This window comes from Pempheris klunzingeri, chromosome 7, assembly GCF_042242105.1.
Source record: "Pempheris klunzingeri isolate RE-2024b chromosome 7, fPemKlu1.hap1, whole genome shotgun sequence".
Classification (NCBI taxonomy): Eukaryota; Metazoa; Chordata; class Actinopteri; order Acropomatiformes; family Pempheridae; genus Pempheris; species Pempheris klunzingeri.
In genome coordinates, this window is record NC_092018.1 from 4,174,632 (window position 1) to 4,188,096 (window position 13,465).

The following is a 13,465-nucleotide window of genomic DNA, read 5'->3' on the forward strand; positions in this document are numbered from 1 at the left end:
CTGTATTACTTTTCTTATTCTTTACTATTTTCAGGCTGCAGCTGTGTCTTTCTGGAAGTTATGTAAGTCTGTGCAAATGATTGGTCAGTTTGGATTGAAATGAAAATTAGATGAATTAAAGTTTGAATGAAACAACAAGCAGGTCGATAATTAATCATAAATCTGGGTTTATTTCATTCATACAGGCTCAACACAGCTGTTTCTTCAGAAAACATCTGTACACGAACTCAACACTCATCCTGAATACGTCACACAGTCACTGAAGAGACGTGTTTAAAGTTTGATTTACCGAACCTTTAGTTTAGTTTAGATATTTGAGAGTTTGACCCTCAAAATTGCAAATAAACAAAAGAAAAGAAAAGAAGAAAGGAGCGTGATGATGATGTTCACAGATTAGTCACGTTTCTGGCACATACAATAATATTCAGATGATACATTTAGGCTGTCCTGAATGCCTGATTTGAATAAACAGTTATTGATAAACAGATGTTGAGAGCTCTGCTGCCCTCTGCTGGAGGAAAAACATCTGACTGACGCTTGAAACACAGTCATGAAATAATGAAAAAAGTATTTCTATTATTATTTCTATCAAACTTTATTGTACCTTATAAACATGTGAATACATAATGATGCTTTTTATGAGCAGAGATCCTTTTCAACACTGTCCACGGTGGTGCGTTTAAAGATACTCGGACATCTGAGGACATTTAGATGACAGTTATTGAGTATATCACTGATGAGCTGTTGTCAGAAAATCACACCATAAACAAACATGGACGCTGTGAGAAAGAACATTTTTCTTACATCTCATTGACTAAATGATTAATTGATAATAAGAATAATTGATAGTGGCACCTCTGGTTTTATTCGTTAGCAGGAAAACCGATAAACTAAAGAGCGAGCTGAGCTGATCATTAAACTGTGAATTATGAACTTTATCTGTGCACAGCAGAGGCACAGACATTTATCGCCCTCCAGAGAAGCGGACAGGCAAAGACACTAAAGATGGCGGATCAATAAACGATTCAGAGTGTCAGGAGGACGTCTGCAAGCTGCCATCATTGATTATTGTTTAAATATAAAACCTGAATCATTGATCTGAATCACATTAATGCTCACAGCCGTGTGTGTGTGTGTGTGTGTGTGTGTGTGCTTCCTGTCTCCTCTACGCCATCTTCACCATCACGTTGTTGTACGGTGAATCCTGCTGCTCCTTCCTCAGCTCCTCCACCTCCTCTTCCTCCTCCTCCTCCTCCTCCTGCGGCTCCTCCCCTTCCTCCTCTTCTTCGTTGGTGCTCTGAGTAACATGCAACGCCCTGTGTGGTCGCTTGGGCACGGCGTAGTCGTCCACCCGTGCGTTGTACGGGTACTCGTAACCTTTAGGGTCAGCAGCTGTGCCCATGATCCTCCAGGCGTCTCGTTTCATCTCCTCGGGTTCGTCGTAAACGGTGTTGGGAGGTTTCTGTGCGGCGGCGGCAGCGGCGCAGCCTTCAGGCTCGTCGTAGATGTGTTCTACCTTTGTGTTGGTGGTGTTGGCAGGGAAGATGTTTCTGATCTTCATCTCGTCGATGCTGTCGTACAGCGGGTCGGCGCCAGAACCTCCATGAGCCTGATGGGAGATCAGGATGTCCTCCATGACATTCATGGCGATGGTGTCGAAGGGGAGGGAGTACTCCGGCTCCTGGGGGACGAGAGACGAGGGGCAAGGGGTGGCCACGCCGCCACCGCCTCTCTTCTCCCTCTTGGTGCTGCGCTCTGTGGCGGCTGGCAGGGTGATCTGCGAGTACATCTTGTCCAGGCTGGAGCTCAGTGTGGGGCTGAGGTGGGGGCTGGAGCTGGAGCCTGGGGCCGGGTTAGGGGTGTGCTCGGGGCCGGCGTAAAGCAGAGGGCAACTGGGGATCATCTTGACCTGGTTCTTACGGGGGACAGGGAGGCCGCGAGTGTCCAGAGTCAAACTTTTCACCCCGGTGAGGGTTTTGTCGACCGGAGGCTCCAGACGAGACTGAGAACAGAGCAGGCAGAGTCGTAATCAATCGGTGCTCATTTATCACTGTAATGTAATGTAACTGTAATGGCTGAAGCTGTCCAGTAGATGAAGCTGTTTAACTCTAACACACTCCATGTCCTTTATTTCTCCTCTCATCGTCAAATCTTAAGCAGCCTCAAGCCAACACTGAGTGTATCTACTAACTAGTACTGTGTGTGTGTCACAGCCTGATGTTATATTCTTCCTCTGAGCCGTAGAGCTCCACTGTTGCCCAAAAACTCTTAGAAACTCACTGTTGCATTGGGTTCCTTCTTCACCATTAACACACACACTTGTAGTTTATTCTGACACACCGTCCTGCTGCCTCAAATACTCAAATGTGGATTAATCCGCCACTGAAAATAGTCCCCAACAAATGCATTATTTCCTCCTGATTCTTTGTTTAAAAGCTACAGTGAGCAGCTGAAACTGTGTATTAGTGGGGTGTTTTTAAAGATTTACATCCTCAGTAGGAAACATTTTTTTTATCCACCTCATTTATATCAATAAGGGCAGAATAAATGACATAATATACTTTAAACATCACACAGATGGTCGTTCTTTAAGATCAATATCAATAAATGATGAGTATTTTGTGTGACTGGCAGCTCAGTGTTGCTCAGTTTATACTTCCTACCAGCAGGAGGCGATGCTGTTGCTGTTGTGAAGGAGTGCAGCTCTCTTTGTCTTTGTGATGAATCGACTGAAGATTCGGTGTTTCGTTCACCATGCTGTACACGCCGTCAACTGCCTGCAGACAGAAAACATCCAGACAGTTTTTAATCTGGACGGAAATCTCAATCAGCTCCTGTAAAAGTCTAAATTTATAACTTATTATCTCATTTTCATCTGTTTTTTTTTTTTTTAATAATATATTACAACACAGAAGAGCACATTTTTGGTTTGTGCACTCTGTTGTACAGCTGAAAGGGGGAATAATTAACAGAGAAACAAACTCAGAAAATATGTGAAATTAGTTTCAGATTCAGACTCTTTGTTTAAGAGACTTAAGACTTAGACTTTTTATTTAATTTAAGGATGCATGATTTTGGCTTCTGATCCTGATTTTACTCTGAAAACCTGAATTTTATTTAGAAAATCCTGACTTCGAAATCCAACTTTCTTCTTAAAGTCCCGACTTTATTTTCAAATTTCTGACTTTATTCTGACAATCTGACTTAAATTCGCAATTCTTGCCTTTAATCTGGAAATCCCAACTTTGTTCTGAAAAATCTCAGCTTTATCCCAAAGATCCTGACTTTATTCTGATCATGATTTACTACTAACATGCTGTTTTAAATCCTAAATTTATTTTGAAAATTCTGACTTTAATGGTGTCTCTATTCTAGTCTTCCTGACTTTATTTTGAAACCACGTAGAGATGACCTGTATTGTGAGCTGACCTGAGCGGCGGGCGGTTGTGTAATATGGCGGGGCTGAGGTAGGGGTGGCAGGCTCAGGTCCTGGGGGGTCTCTAGGGTCACGTGGCCCCCCCCGGATACCTGTCTGAGGGGGCGGGAGATCCGTTGCAGGTTGATGGCGGCTTCCACGGTCTGAAACAGGACGTTCCCCTGTTTGGTGTCGAACTCAAAACCTCCCTCGCCGGACTCACACCTCCGCCCGGCCTCGAAGGAGAAGGTGGACTGACGGAGAAGACAAACATTAGCATGAGGATTAAACCAGACTCTATTTTTAAAGTCCTGATTTTATTCTGTCTACGGAGCTTCTGCACGTCCTCAAAGGGTTTTTGAGTTTTGTCAATGAAAATTAAGATGAAAATATTCAGTAAAGACTTTTTTCACAACAAAAACAAGATCAAAACTAAATAAAATGTGAAAGACAGACAAATGAACAAATGAACTAAATACTGTTTTATTCAATGATGTGAAATCACACAACGTAGCTCCTAATTACAGCATCAACATCTAAAACTATCTGTTCTTCAGAAGTTAATCTAGTTGTTGAAGTTGTTGCGCTCTCAAGCTGCATCTGGTATATCAGTAATGTTAGCAAACGTTAGCTACCATTAGCTAACAGCAGTGGTTCTTGAAAGGAAAAAACAGATTCACAACAACAGAAACAAACTAATATACGGCCTCATATTTATATTTTAGTTTATTAAACCACAGATTAGATGTAAGGGAACATCAGCGCGTTAATGTTATTCATCATTTTAGCTGCTGCTCTGAAGCTAACGCTGCATTCATGAATAGTTAGCGTGAGAAGAACAGGAGAACCTCCAGAACATGTCTGTTTTATACACACGTCATATGTATACATATGTGTTTTGTATATGTTTTCATCATATATGCATACAGGTAGAAATCTGCGTTTCAGAAGATAATGCTTTAAAATGAGCAGGAAATATATGAAGCTAACTTAATTGATGCTATTTAGCCATTTAGTCTAGCTAACGTTAATAGCATTTAATGTAAATTGAGGTATATTGTGGTATTCTTGTTAAATATATTTAAATCTTCCCGTTACACTGTTAGCATTTCGATCAAGAACAATATTTGAAATCACCTCCTGTCAGTGTGGATCAGACAGTAACATGCTAACGTTAGCTCTGTCAGTTAACCTAGCTAACTTTACACCTGGCAGGTAGTTGGTAGGTATTATTATTTAAACTCTAACAACTTCAAATCTCTACGTAAGACGTAGTTTTTGAGGTGCAGCATGTTTTGATTTAGAGATGCATTGATCATCATTTAAACAGCCTAAATTAGCCACTTTTGTTGTGTAATGTGTTTGTAGCTGTTGGTTAACAATTGAAATAATGTACAATAAAATAGTGCATGTACGTACATATCAGTTTTATTATTGTATTTTATTTAAATGTAGCTGTTGGTGATGGAGGCTAAAGTTTATTGATACTTTCTGTTCAGGTTCTGAATGATTAAAAAACATAAAAATGTACGACAAAAACAGTAAAAACTTCACTTGCTTATAAACATTTTCAAAACAATGCTGACACTAAGATTAAACTGTGTGTGTGTGTCACCTTGTCCCGTCCGAAGCGCCGCAGGTATCTGTACGGCCACGTGTACACCACATCCCCGCCTTTATCCAGCAGGTGAAGAGCGTCTGAGTCCGATCGCAGGATGCCATCTCCTTTCAGTCTGCAGCGATCAGATGCCTCCGTCCTCCGAACACACACCCTAAAGTCACGCACTGACACAGAAAACACACATCAGAGTCTGTTTGTCTATAACACATCGATCACCATGTTAAAATGATGTCATCTAGAGCTGAAAAATGATAATTAATTGATTAGATATTAAAACAATTAACAATTAAAACAGCAAACATTTATTTTTTTCAACTTCTTCAATATAAGAATTTACTGCTTTTCTCTGCTAAGTAATAAACTGAATTTAACTCAAGACTGCGGCAGCGTTTTGTGCGATACTTCATTTTTGTAGAGTTGGAGGAAGCAGAAACACATCTGTCTTTACACACAGTCAGCGAAAGAGTCTCAGTGCAACAAAATAAAAAACAAACCCCCAGGAAGTGGTCACACCAATGGTTACAACAATGGCGACTGTCATGTGTGGGCCCAAAAATACTTCTTTCCATTGACTCACATTGAGAGAAAGAAAGAGAAAGATTTTTTTTAGTCACAACCTGCAAGCATGACTCATTTCTCCATCAGAATTTGATCCATTCAGTCCTACAACATTTGGAAAGTCTATAGATAATTACAATACAATTAAATAATCTTATCCCCATTCAGGTCAGCACAAGGCTAAGAGGAAGCTCGACAGGCCCGAGACGCTAGTGCACCGTGTTTCATGGGCTCAACAATATGGAAGACATGGGTACTTTTACATCTGGTGAAAAAGTCAAACTACTTTTCTAACTACTACATGCACCACTGAGCAACTTTGGTAGGAACAGACAGCCTCCAACGCTGCATCCACGTCTCTTTATACATCCGTAATGAAAAAGCACTTCCTCGATTTGTGCTCTTAATTTGACTTCATGGCCATTTGTCCTTTCTTGCACCGTTCACATTCTGCTCACGCCGAGATAAATGAATGTACTTCCGTTTTTTTTGGTTGCCGTTTTACACATTGCTGTTTTGTCGTTGAGATAACAGATTGTCTGAGATCAGATCTTATGTGAATGTCAGACTGTTCGGAGAGCACAAATCAGGGCCTTTTTCCGCCATGACGCCTCCCGCACTCCGTCTTCTTTATCTATGACACTTAACATGCTTTCAAATGTGTGACACTGAGCTGCATAGAGGAAACCACACACACACACACACACACACACACACAGACAGGTGTGAGTGCTGCAGGTGTTTGAGGATGTGGGGAAACAGTAGCAGCTTCAGGAGCTGCACATAATAACCTGAATTATACATAAAATGTTACAACACTGTAGTACTACTTATATCTGTCTTTATTTATTCATGACAGTGTGCTACCACTTGGTTACTTCATTTTATTTTTGTCCTTTTGCCTGGTTTTTATCTCTTAATTCTTCTTAACCTTTTCTACATGTCTTTACTAATGTAAAGCAATTTGAATGTCATCAGTGTTTTAGAGGAAAATAATAATAATAAAGGAAAAATAACACCACAAATAATGACGTTTTCCAAATTAATTGTTTTCCCTTCATCTGTTTTTACCTGGATGAAATAAAATGAAAGATTTTAAAATCAGACTGTGAATTTAGGTTAAAAGGTTTTTAAATTATCAAAACCACGTCCACTAAAAGTGTTTGATTTTGCCAATGACGGCCTCAGATTGTTATTCTAAGTGTCAAATCCCCTTTATGGGAAGGATCCCTGCAGAAACAGACCTGTAAGATCCTTTTTGTTAACAGCTGTTAATGTTGCTCTCTTCAAACTCACCAGACTCCATTGAGAAAAACAGCAATTTAACACGGAAGATGGTTAATCAGACCGAGGGGCTGATAAAAGCAATTGTTCAGACAATCTGAGTGATCTTGTTGCAGAGTGTTGTAATCACAGAATGTGTGGTTCTTTATTGATTACTTCACAGGCGATATAATTATGTAGAACAATCTATTGCACCAGACAGGAATTATTGTGTTTGTTCCGTCTCTGTGTTTGTGTTGTTGAGTCAGACAAAGATATTATGTTACTGGTGTCACATAAACACAGAGCAGAAACAAACATTTTGACAAATATCCTCAAATTCAAACAATAGTAACTAATATTTGTTGTGTTTGGGACACTGTATCATCACACTGTAATAAACAGTCAGTCTGTGTTATATAGGTCATTCTGCAGGTGCTGATGGTATTTTGGCTAACCACTGATCCATATTTCTGTCAGTTCGTGTTGAGTTTTTTAAAGAACATATAATGGTTGACATGATTACCTCACAGTCACCAAACCACCGACTAAATATAAACTCCCAATCAGAGCTGCAGCTCAGGTAGAAACCAGTAGAGGACGAACAGAAACACAGAGCGAGAGACTCAACTGACGTCTGAAAGCATCAAATGCCTCAAACGTACGACAATTTTTACTGAAGTTGAAGATCTGAGAACGTCGTCGTATGCTGCTATTTAGAGCAGCTTCCTGTTGAGAAACAGGAAGTTTGTCCTGTGAAGATAAAAGCTGAGACGGTCACTGCAGTGCTGCAGCACCCTGCACCACACACACACACACACACACACACACACACACACTTCCTGGTCCAGTTGTCAGTCTGTATGTAGTGGAACTTTCTGTTGCGTTGTGTGTGTGTGTGTGTGTTAAAAAAGGCTTTCACTCTGACTTTAAAACTCTTCAGAGACGCACAACAGACCGTAAAAGCACTCAAAGTCTCTTGGAAAATCCAGGATCCAGGACTGACATATTTGACGCAGTGGGACATTTTGATTTTTGCAGCTTCATGATTCTACCGACCATCAAACACCTGAAACCTAATGAAACCCACGGCAGCGACATCAAACGGGTTTCCTCCCTCTCTGTAAGCGACACCACGTGTTCCTGCTCCTGAAAGCTCAGCTGGTATTCAGACAAACGTCAGAGGAAAAACCTAACATTCATTTAAACCGTGGACTAAGGCAGTGATGTTAGAGTCAGATGAATAAAGTGGGTAGTGTGGGTTTATCATTTATAAAGCTGCGAGTTCTCCTGGTTCTGTTTTAAAGTAAAGGACCAAGACGAAGGAATCTGTAGCATCAGCTGGCCGTATCTTTATTTCACCACAGTCATCGTTATTAAAATCAGTGACTCTGTTTCACCATAAAAGATCAGATGAAATGATCGTGAACACGGGGAAATAAAATCATGTGTCTGATGTGAAACTGAAGCCAAAAAGTTGGTGGTGAAAAGCAGGGTTTTCAGCCAGAGGCTCAGTCACATGATGTATGAACTAGTTCATCTGAGGCAGATTAACTTCTCTCTTGTGTCTCAATGTGCAGCCACTTATATCTGAGGCTGCATCTAACCATTACTTTTGTTAATGATCAGTCATTTTTATCGATTAATCCATTAAACGTTTGGTCTAGAAAACAGTGAAAAAACTCCATCACAACGACCTCAGCTGTGTCTCGTGGTCGCAGTCACAGGTTACACTGTCACATATGTTCAGCTGACCACTGACTTTTGGCCAAGTGCTGTAGCTTTTAGTCAGAAAGATCTAAACTCTGAGTGTGTGTGTGTGTGTGTGTGTGTGTGTGTGTGCTGCAGCAGACAGATGCATCATTTTAGCCGCAGGCTGCTAAATTTAGCAGCGATTGGAAAAGAGCAACAGAGAGAGGAAGTGAGGTTTGACTGAAGGTGTGTCAGGAAGTCATGGTTGAAGAGAACTTAAGACATTTTCACAACAACAGTTTCTGTCACAAGCGCTCAGTTCAGTTTAATTTGCTTTATTGGCACCAATGTCAGGTGAACAATATTACCGAAGCATCTCTGGCTGCTTGTCGAGAGAGTTTTTAATGTCACTGAACTGTTTCTTCAAGGACTGTTTCCAGATGTTCTGCAGCTGATCAGTTAAAGATGACACATTTCTAAGAACTGGAGTAAAATAGTCAACAAATCCTTCAGACCACATGATCGAACTCTCTGTATGTCTGTATTTCCCTCTAAAACAGCAGCAGTGGCAGTGCCGTGCTTGCCGAGGTACTTCACACGAGTATTTTCCTGCTACTTTAGTCTCACTGCATTTGTTTTATAACTTTAGTTACTTTACAGATTGACACTAATAATAGAAAGTATAATCAACAATAATAAGTATTATTAAAGGTTTGAATAAGACTTTACTAATCACAACAACAGGTACAACTGTACTTATACTACAGATACAGGAGTATTAGTTCTACAGTCAACTAAAAGCCCTCTGACTAACTGTGCTAACTAACCACTTGTTGCAGCAGTTATGGTTTCTGTGTAACCTGTTAAAGTTGGATGCAAACACGTATTTTTCATTTTCTATTTGTAATTAATTAGAACTCTGATCTAGAAAATCATCATCATCTCTGATCATAAGCATAAAAAAAATATAATAAATACTGTGTGACTGTCTGCTGTTTGATTCAGGCACATCATTGACTTGGTTAAGGTAAGAGGGAGATGCCCTCACAGCTTCTTTCATGTCTCTTTATTCTGTCAGTGTGACATTTCTGTTTGGAAAAGTATCAAACTGCTTTGTAAAGAAAGAAAGAAAGAAGGAAGGAAGGCAGACAGGTGAACACACAGGTGTACCTGTCTCTCTGCCGCTGTACAGTGAGTTGTCCTCCATTCCTTCATCTTCATCCACCCTGTTTCCCCTCTGCAGGCTCCCTCTCTTCACACTGGGCTCCATCCAACTCATCTGTATTCAAACACAGATTATTTAACAATAACATCAGTTTAATCACATTCTTCTACAGTTTGACACTGAAGAAAAAGGTCTGATGTCGTTCACGTTCATTTTAACTTCATAATCTCTCTGGTTCCACCTTAAATTCCTCCTTAAACGACAATAACTGTTTTTAAATCTGGGCCATAACTTTACATATTTTGGTTTTAAAATGACTGGTAGGTGCAAAGCATTTTGGAGTTGTTGTGCTGGTAGCCACAAACAGGCTACAGTGGCTGTAGCATAATCCTTTGATACAACTATGACCGTCACAGCAGGCCCACTAAAAGTTCTTGTTTTTGCCACTGACGGCCTCAGATTGTTATTCTAAGTGTCTGACAACATTATGGAAAGGATCCCTGCAGAGAGAGACCTGGAAGATCATTTTTGTTTACCCAGAAACAGCTGTTATATCGCCCGTTTCAAACCCACCAGACTCCATTGACAAAAACAGTAATTTTACCTCATAGAAGTTGCTCATCTCCTGCTACCTCAATCGGTTAATTTGTTTGTATTATTGCGTGCTACACAAATATTGTGACGATCCAAACTAAACCTTTAAACCTAGTCTGATAGAGAACATTAACAGGAGCTCGTACAGTTAGAGAGTTTACATGGTTCTCTGGTTTTCAAAATAAAGGTCCATCTCCAATCTGTTTCCTTTATGTAAACTTTTGTATTTGATGTTTGCAGACATTGTGGATCAGTCAGACTTTATCTATCTGATGTGGCAGACAGAAGCTGCCATCTGATTGGCATTTTGAGTGTAAAGAATGTATTTCCTGTCAGACACACAGAGAAGGAGGAAGTTATGATTCATGACTGTCAGTTGTCTGTCATCATCCTGCTGTTTTTAACCATACAAGCAACATTTAACATAAAAAGCAGCCAGAAACAGAATCTGTTTGTCTCAGAATTTTTCCTTTTTTATATTTGCTTTATGTTTTTATCGTAGTTTATCAGTTTCAGTTTACATGCAACAACTTAAATGTGCAAATATTTTGTGCAGATTCTGTCTAAAGCACTTTTTAAAGCTCCAACGTGATAATTAACCAAAGTTACCTGACTCTTATCTGTAACCGTGGACACCAACAGCAGGATCAGTGTTTCCACAACAACCAACTTTATTTAACCACAGCACAGGGGAGACGACACAAAAAGAAGTAAAAATTACAACACAGCCCGCTCAGTTTCCTCTTCAGTCAGCGGACAGTGAATAACCTGTGATGTCACCGTCTGGTCAGTAAAATGGTGCATTGTGGGACGTGATGCCAGAAGTATATGGTTCCTCTAAAAGGTTGTGCTTTTGTTTTTGTTGGCAACAAAAAGAAAAGTTAATTTGAAATGATGAAGCATCAATATATATATATTATAACACAACATTTACTCTTACAACGCTTACAACAACATCGTTGTTTTGTTTTTTATAAGTTGTTCAGCAATATACTAATATCATTAAAATCAGATGTTAAGTGAGAACACCACAGTTTTTATCTAGAGAGAAAGAGTCCACTAAAATAACTCAGCTAATAAAAAATAAACATCATCATCATAATCATTCTTAGAATAAAAGTAAAAAACGTGACATCAGTCTGATACTAATTATGTCCCTGCTCTCTCATTGGTTACTGTCTGAGTCCTTCAGTATTGTCCATCTGTGCTGTGTTCACGGTGCCCTCTGAAAATAATGTGTGTGTGTGTGTGTGTGTGTGTGTGTGTGTGTGTGTGTGTGTGTGTGTGTGTGTGTGTGTGTGTGTGTGTGTGTGTGTGTGTGTGTGTGTACCTACAGGGAAGGCGATCTCACACAGTCTGTGTGTCCAGTCGTCCAGCTGTTGTCTGTCTGCAGCGAACACGTAGATCTTCTCTGTGGTCTCGATCAGGAAGGGTCCCGTGTCTCTGGGACAGCCGTCCATCTCCACCTCCGACACCCGGATACAGTCCGCCAGACGGATCACCTAGGAGACACACACAGGCTCTCATCACCTGGGCAGCAGGGTGTGTTACCGCGGCGACAACAGAGCAGAGCTGAACACAAGGAATCACTGCATCGTCACAGAAAACCAAACTTAGAATATTGTATGAGACTAAAGTACAGCAGAGTAGAGTAGAATAGAATAGAGTAGAGTAGAGCACAGTCAAGTACAAGAGAACAGGGTTGAGTAGACTAGAACCAGAAAGGGTTACGTAGAGTATAGTAGAGCAGATGAGAGTACAATAGTGTACGATACTACAGTGAATTACAACAGAGTAGAACAGAATAGAGTGTAATATAGTAGAGTAGAATACAGGAGAGTGGATCACAGTAAAGTCAAGTAGTAGAATGGATAGTAGAATACAATAGATTGAGTACAGTAGAGCAAGGCAAACTAGAATACTGGAATACAGAACACAGTAAAGTTCAGTTCAGTGGACAGGCCAGCATACAGTAGAATACAGTACAGCAAATAGAGTCCAGTAAAGTTGGACTGGACAAAGTAGAACACAGTAGAGTCCAGCAGAGTGAATTCTACCTTCTTCTGTTCTTGATGTTTGCGTAGATGTTTGTCGTTCTTCTCCACACTCCCTCCATCTTTACACTCAAAAAACTCCAGTCTGGAAATCGAACAGGGACTTTCTCTGTACAGGACGCACCACACACGCTTCCACTTCTACACACACACACACACACACACACACACACACACACACACACACACAGATACACACACACACACACACAGATACAGAGAAACTGAACTGTTACTGCTGATGTTATTGTTCATGTTACTGCTGTTACGGCTCGGGGGTCACACTGGCTGTAGCCCCCCGCTCACTAACCCCTGGTGAGGCCGCTGTTGGCGCCACCATTACTGCTGTTATGGTGAATGTTAGTGTTGCCGTCGGTGTTTGTACCTTTCCAAACCTCTGCTGCTGCAGGTAGAGCATCCCCTGTTTCCTGATGTCCTCCTCCATGACGACACCGCGGGTTCTCCTCACCCCTCCTCCGATCTCACCTCTGCTCTCTCCTCTCCTCTGCTCCTTGTGCTCCAATTTTCTTGATATCTTGCTCCTCTTCTTCCTCTTCCTGCTCCTTTGGTGTCTCCTCCTTTCCTCCCTTGTCTTGTCTCCTTGTAGGTTTACTCCTCCTTGCCTCCCTCACTTCTCCCCACTCGCCCTCCTTTTCTGGCTTTCTGCTTCTTCTGGCTCCTCTCGCCTCCTCTTTTAGCTCCTCTTCTTTGTTCTCACTCCTCTCCTCGCTGCTGGCTTTGGCTTTCACTCCTCTTTACCTCCTTTCTTTTTCCTTTACGTAGTTTTTGGCTCTTTCTTTTGCTCTTCTTTCCCTAAAGAGCTTCTCTGTTTGCTCCTCCTCTGTTCTCCTTTCACTTCCTTTCGTTTTTATCTACTTCTTTCCCTTATTTTATCCTCGTTTACTCAACGGACTCTCTTCAGCTCGGACCGTTTCACGCTTTCTTCTCTGCAGTAGTTCACCTCCTCTCCCTCCTTCTCTTTCTGTGGTGTGAGTGTGATGCAGAGAAACATAGTGTCATCTCAGTTTCCTGCCTTCGCCACTCTGTTGCAATGTGTAATGCAGAACTAACCGGCCGTGTGAATGTGAACCTGAAAGAGGTTT

At 41.0% G+C, this 13,465-nt stretch overlaps 1 protein-coding gene across 2 annotated transcripts; it reads right to left on the reverse strand.

Annotated features, from left to right (window-relative positions):
* Positions 1 to 150: 150 nt before the first annotated feature.
* Positions 151 to 13,328, reverse strand: dok2 (docking protein 2). Of its 2 annotated transcripts, none has more exons than XM_070834580.1 (8): positions 12,748 to 13,328; positions 12,366 to 12,503; positions 11,643 to 11,810; positions 9,720 to 9,828; positions 5,031 to 5,200; positions 3,529 to 3,669; positions 2,664 to 2,777; positions 151 to 2,002 (listed from the first exon to the last, which is right to left on the reverse strand). In XM_070834580.1, exons 1-8 carry the CDS (start codon positions 12,805 to 12,807, stop codon positions 1,166 to 1,168), a joined length of 1,737 nt encoding a protein of 578 aa, XP_070690681.1. In that variant the 5' UTR covers positions 12,808 to 13,328; the 3' UTR covers positions 151 to 1,165. The 2 variants fall into 2 exon arrangements, with proteins under 2 accessions (XP_070690681.1, XP_070690679.1); XM_070834578.1 differs by having other exon boundaries at positions 3,430 to 3,669.
* Between the last annotated feature and the right edge of the window lie 137 nt (positions 13,329 to 13,465).

Excerpts from the sequence above, each read along its gene's own strand:
- dok2 (XM_070834578.1), bottom strand. The coding sequence starts at position 12,807 with ATGGAGGAGGACATCAGGAAACAGGGGATGCTCTACCTGCAGCAGCAG. Across the intron at positions 12,504-12,747 it reads AGCAGCAGAGGTTTGGAAAG|AAGTGGAAGCGTGTGTGGTG; the intron begins GTACAAACACCG and ends GTGTGTGTGTAG. Across the intron at positions 11,811-12,365 it reads AACATCAAGAACAGAAGAAG|GTGATCCGTCTGGCGGACTG; the intron begins GTAGAATTCACT and ends TGTGTCTCCTAG.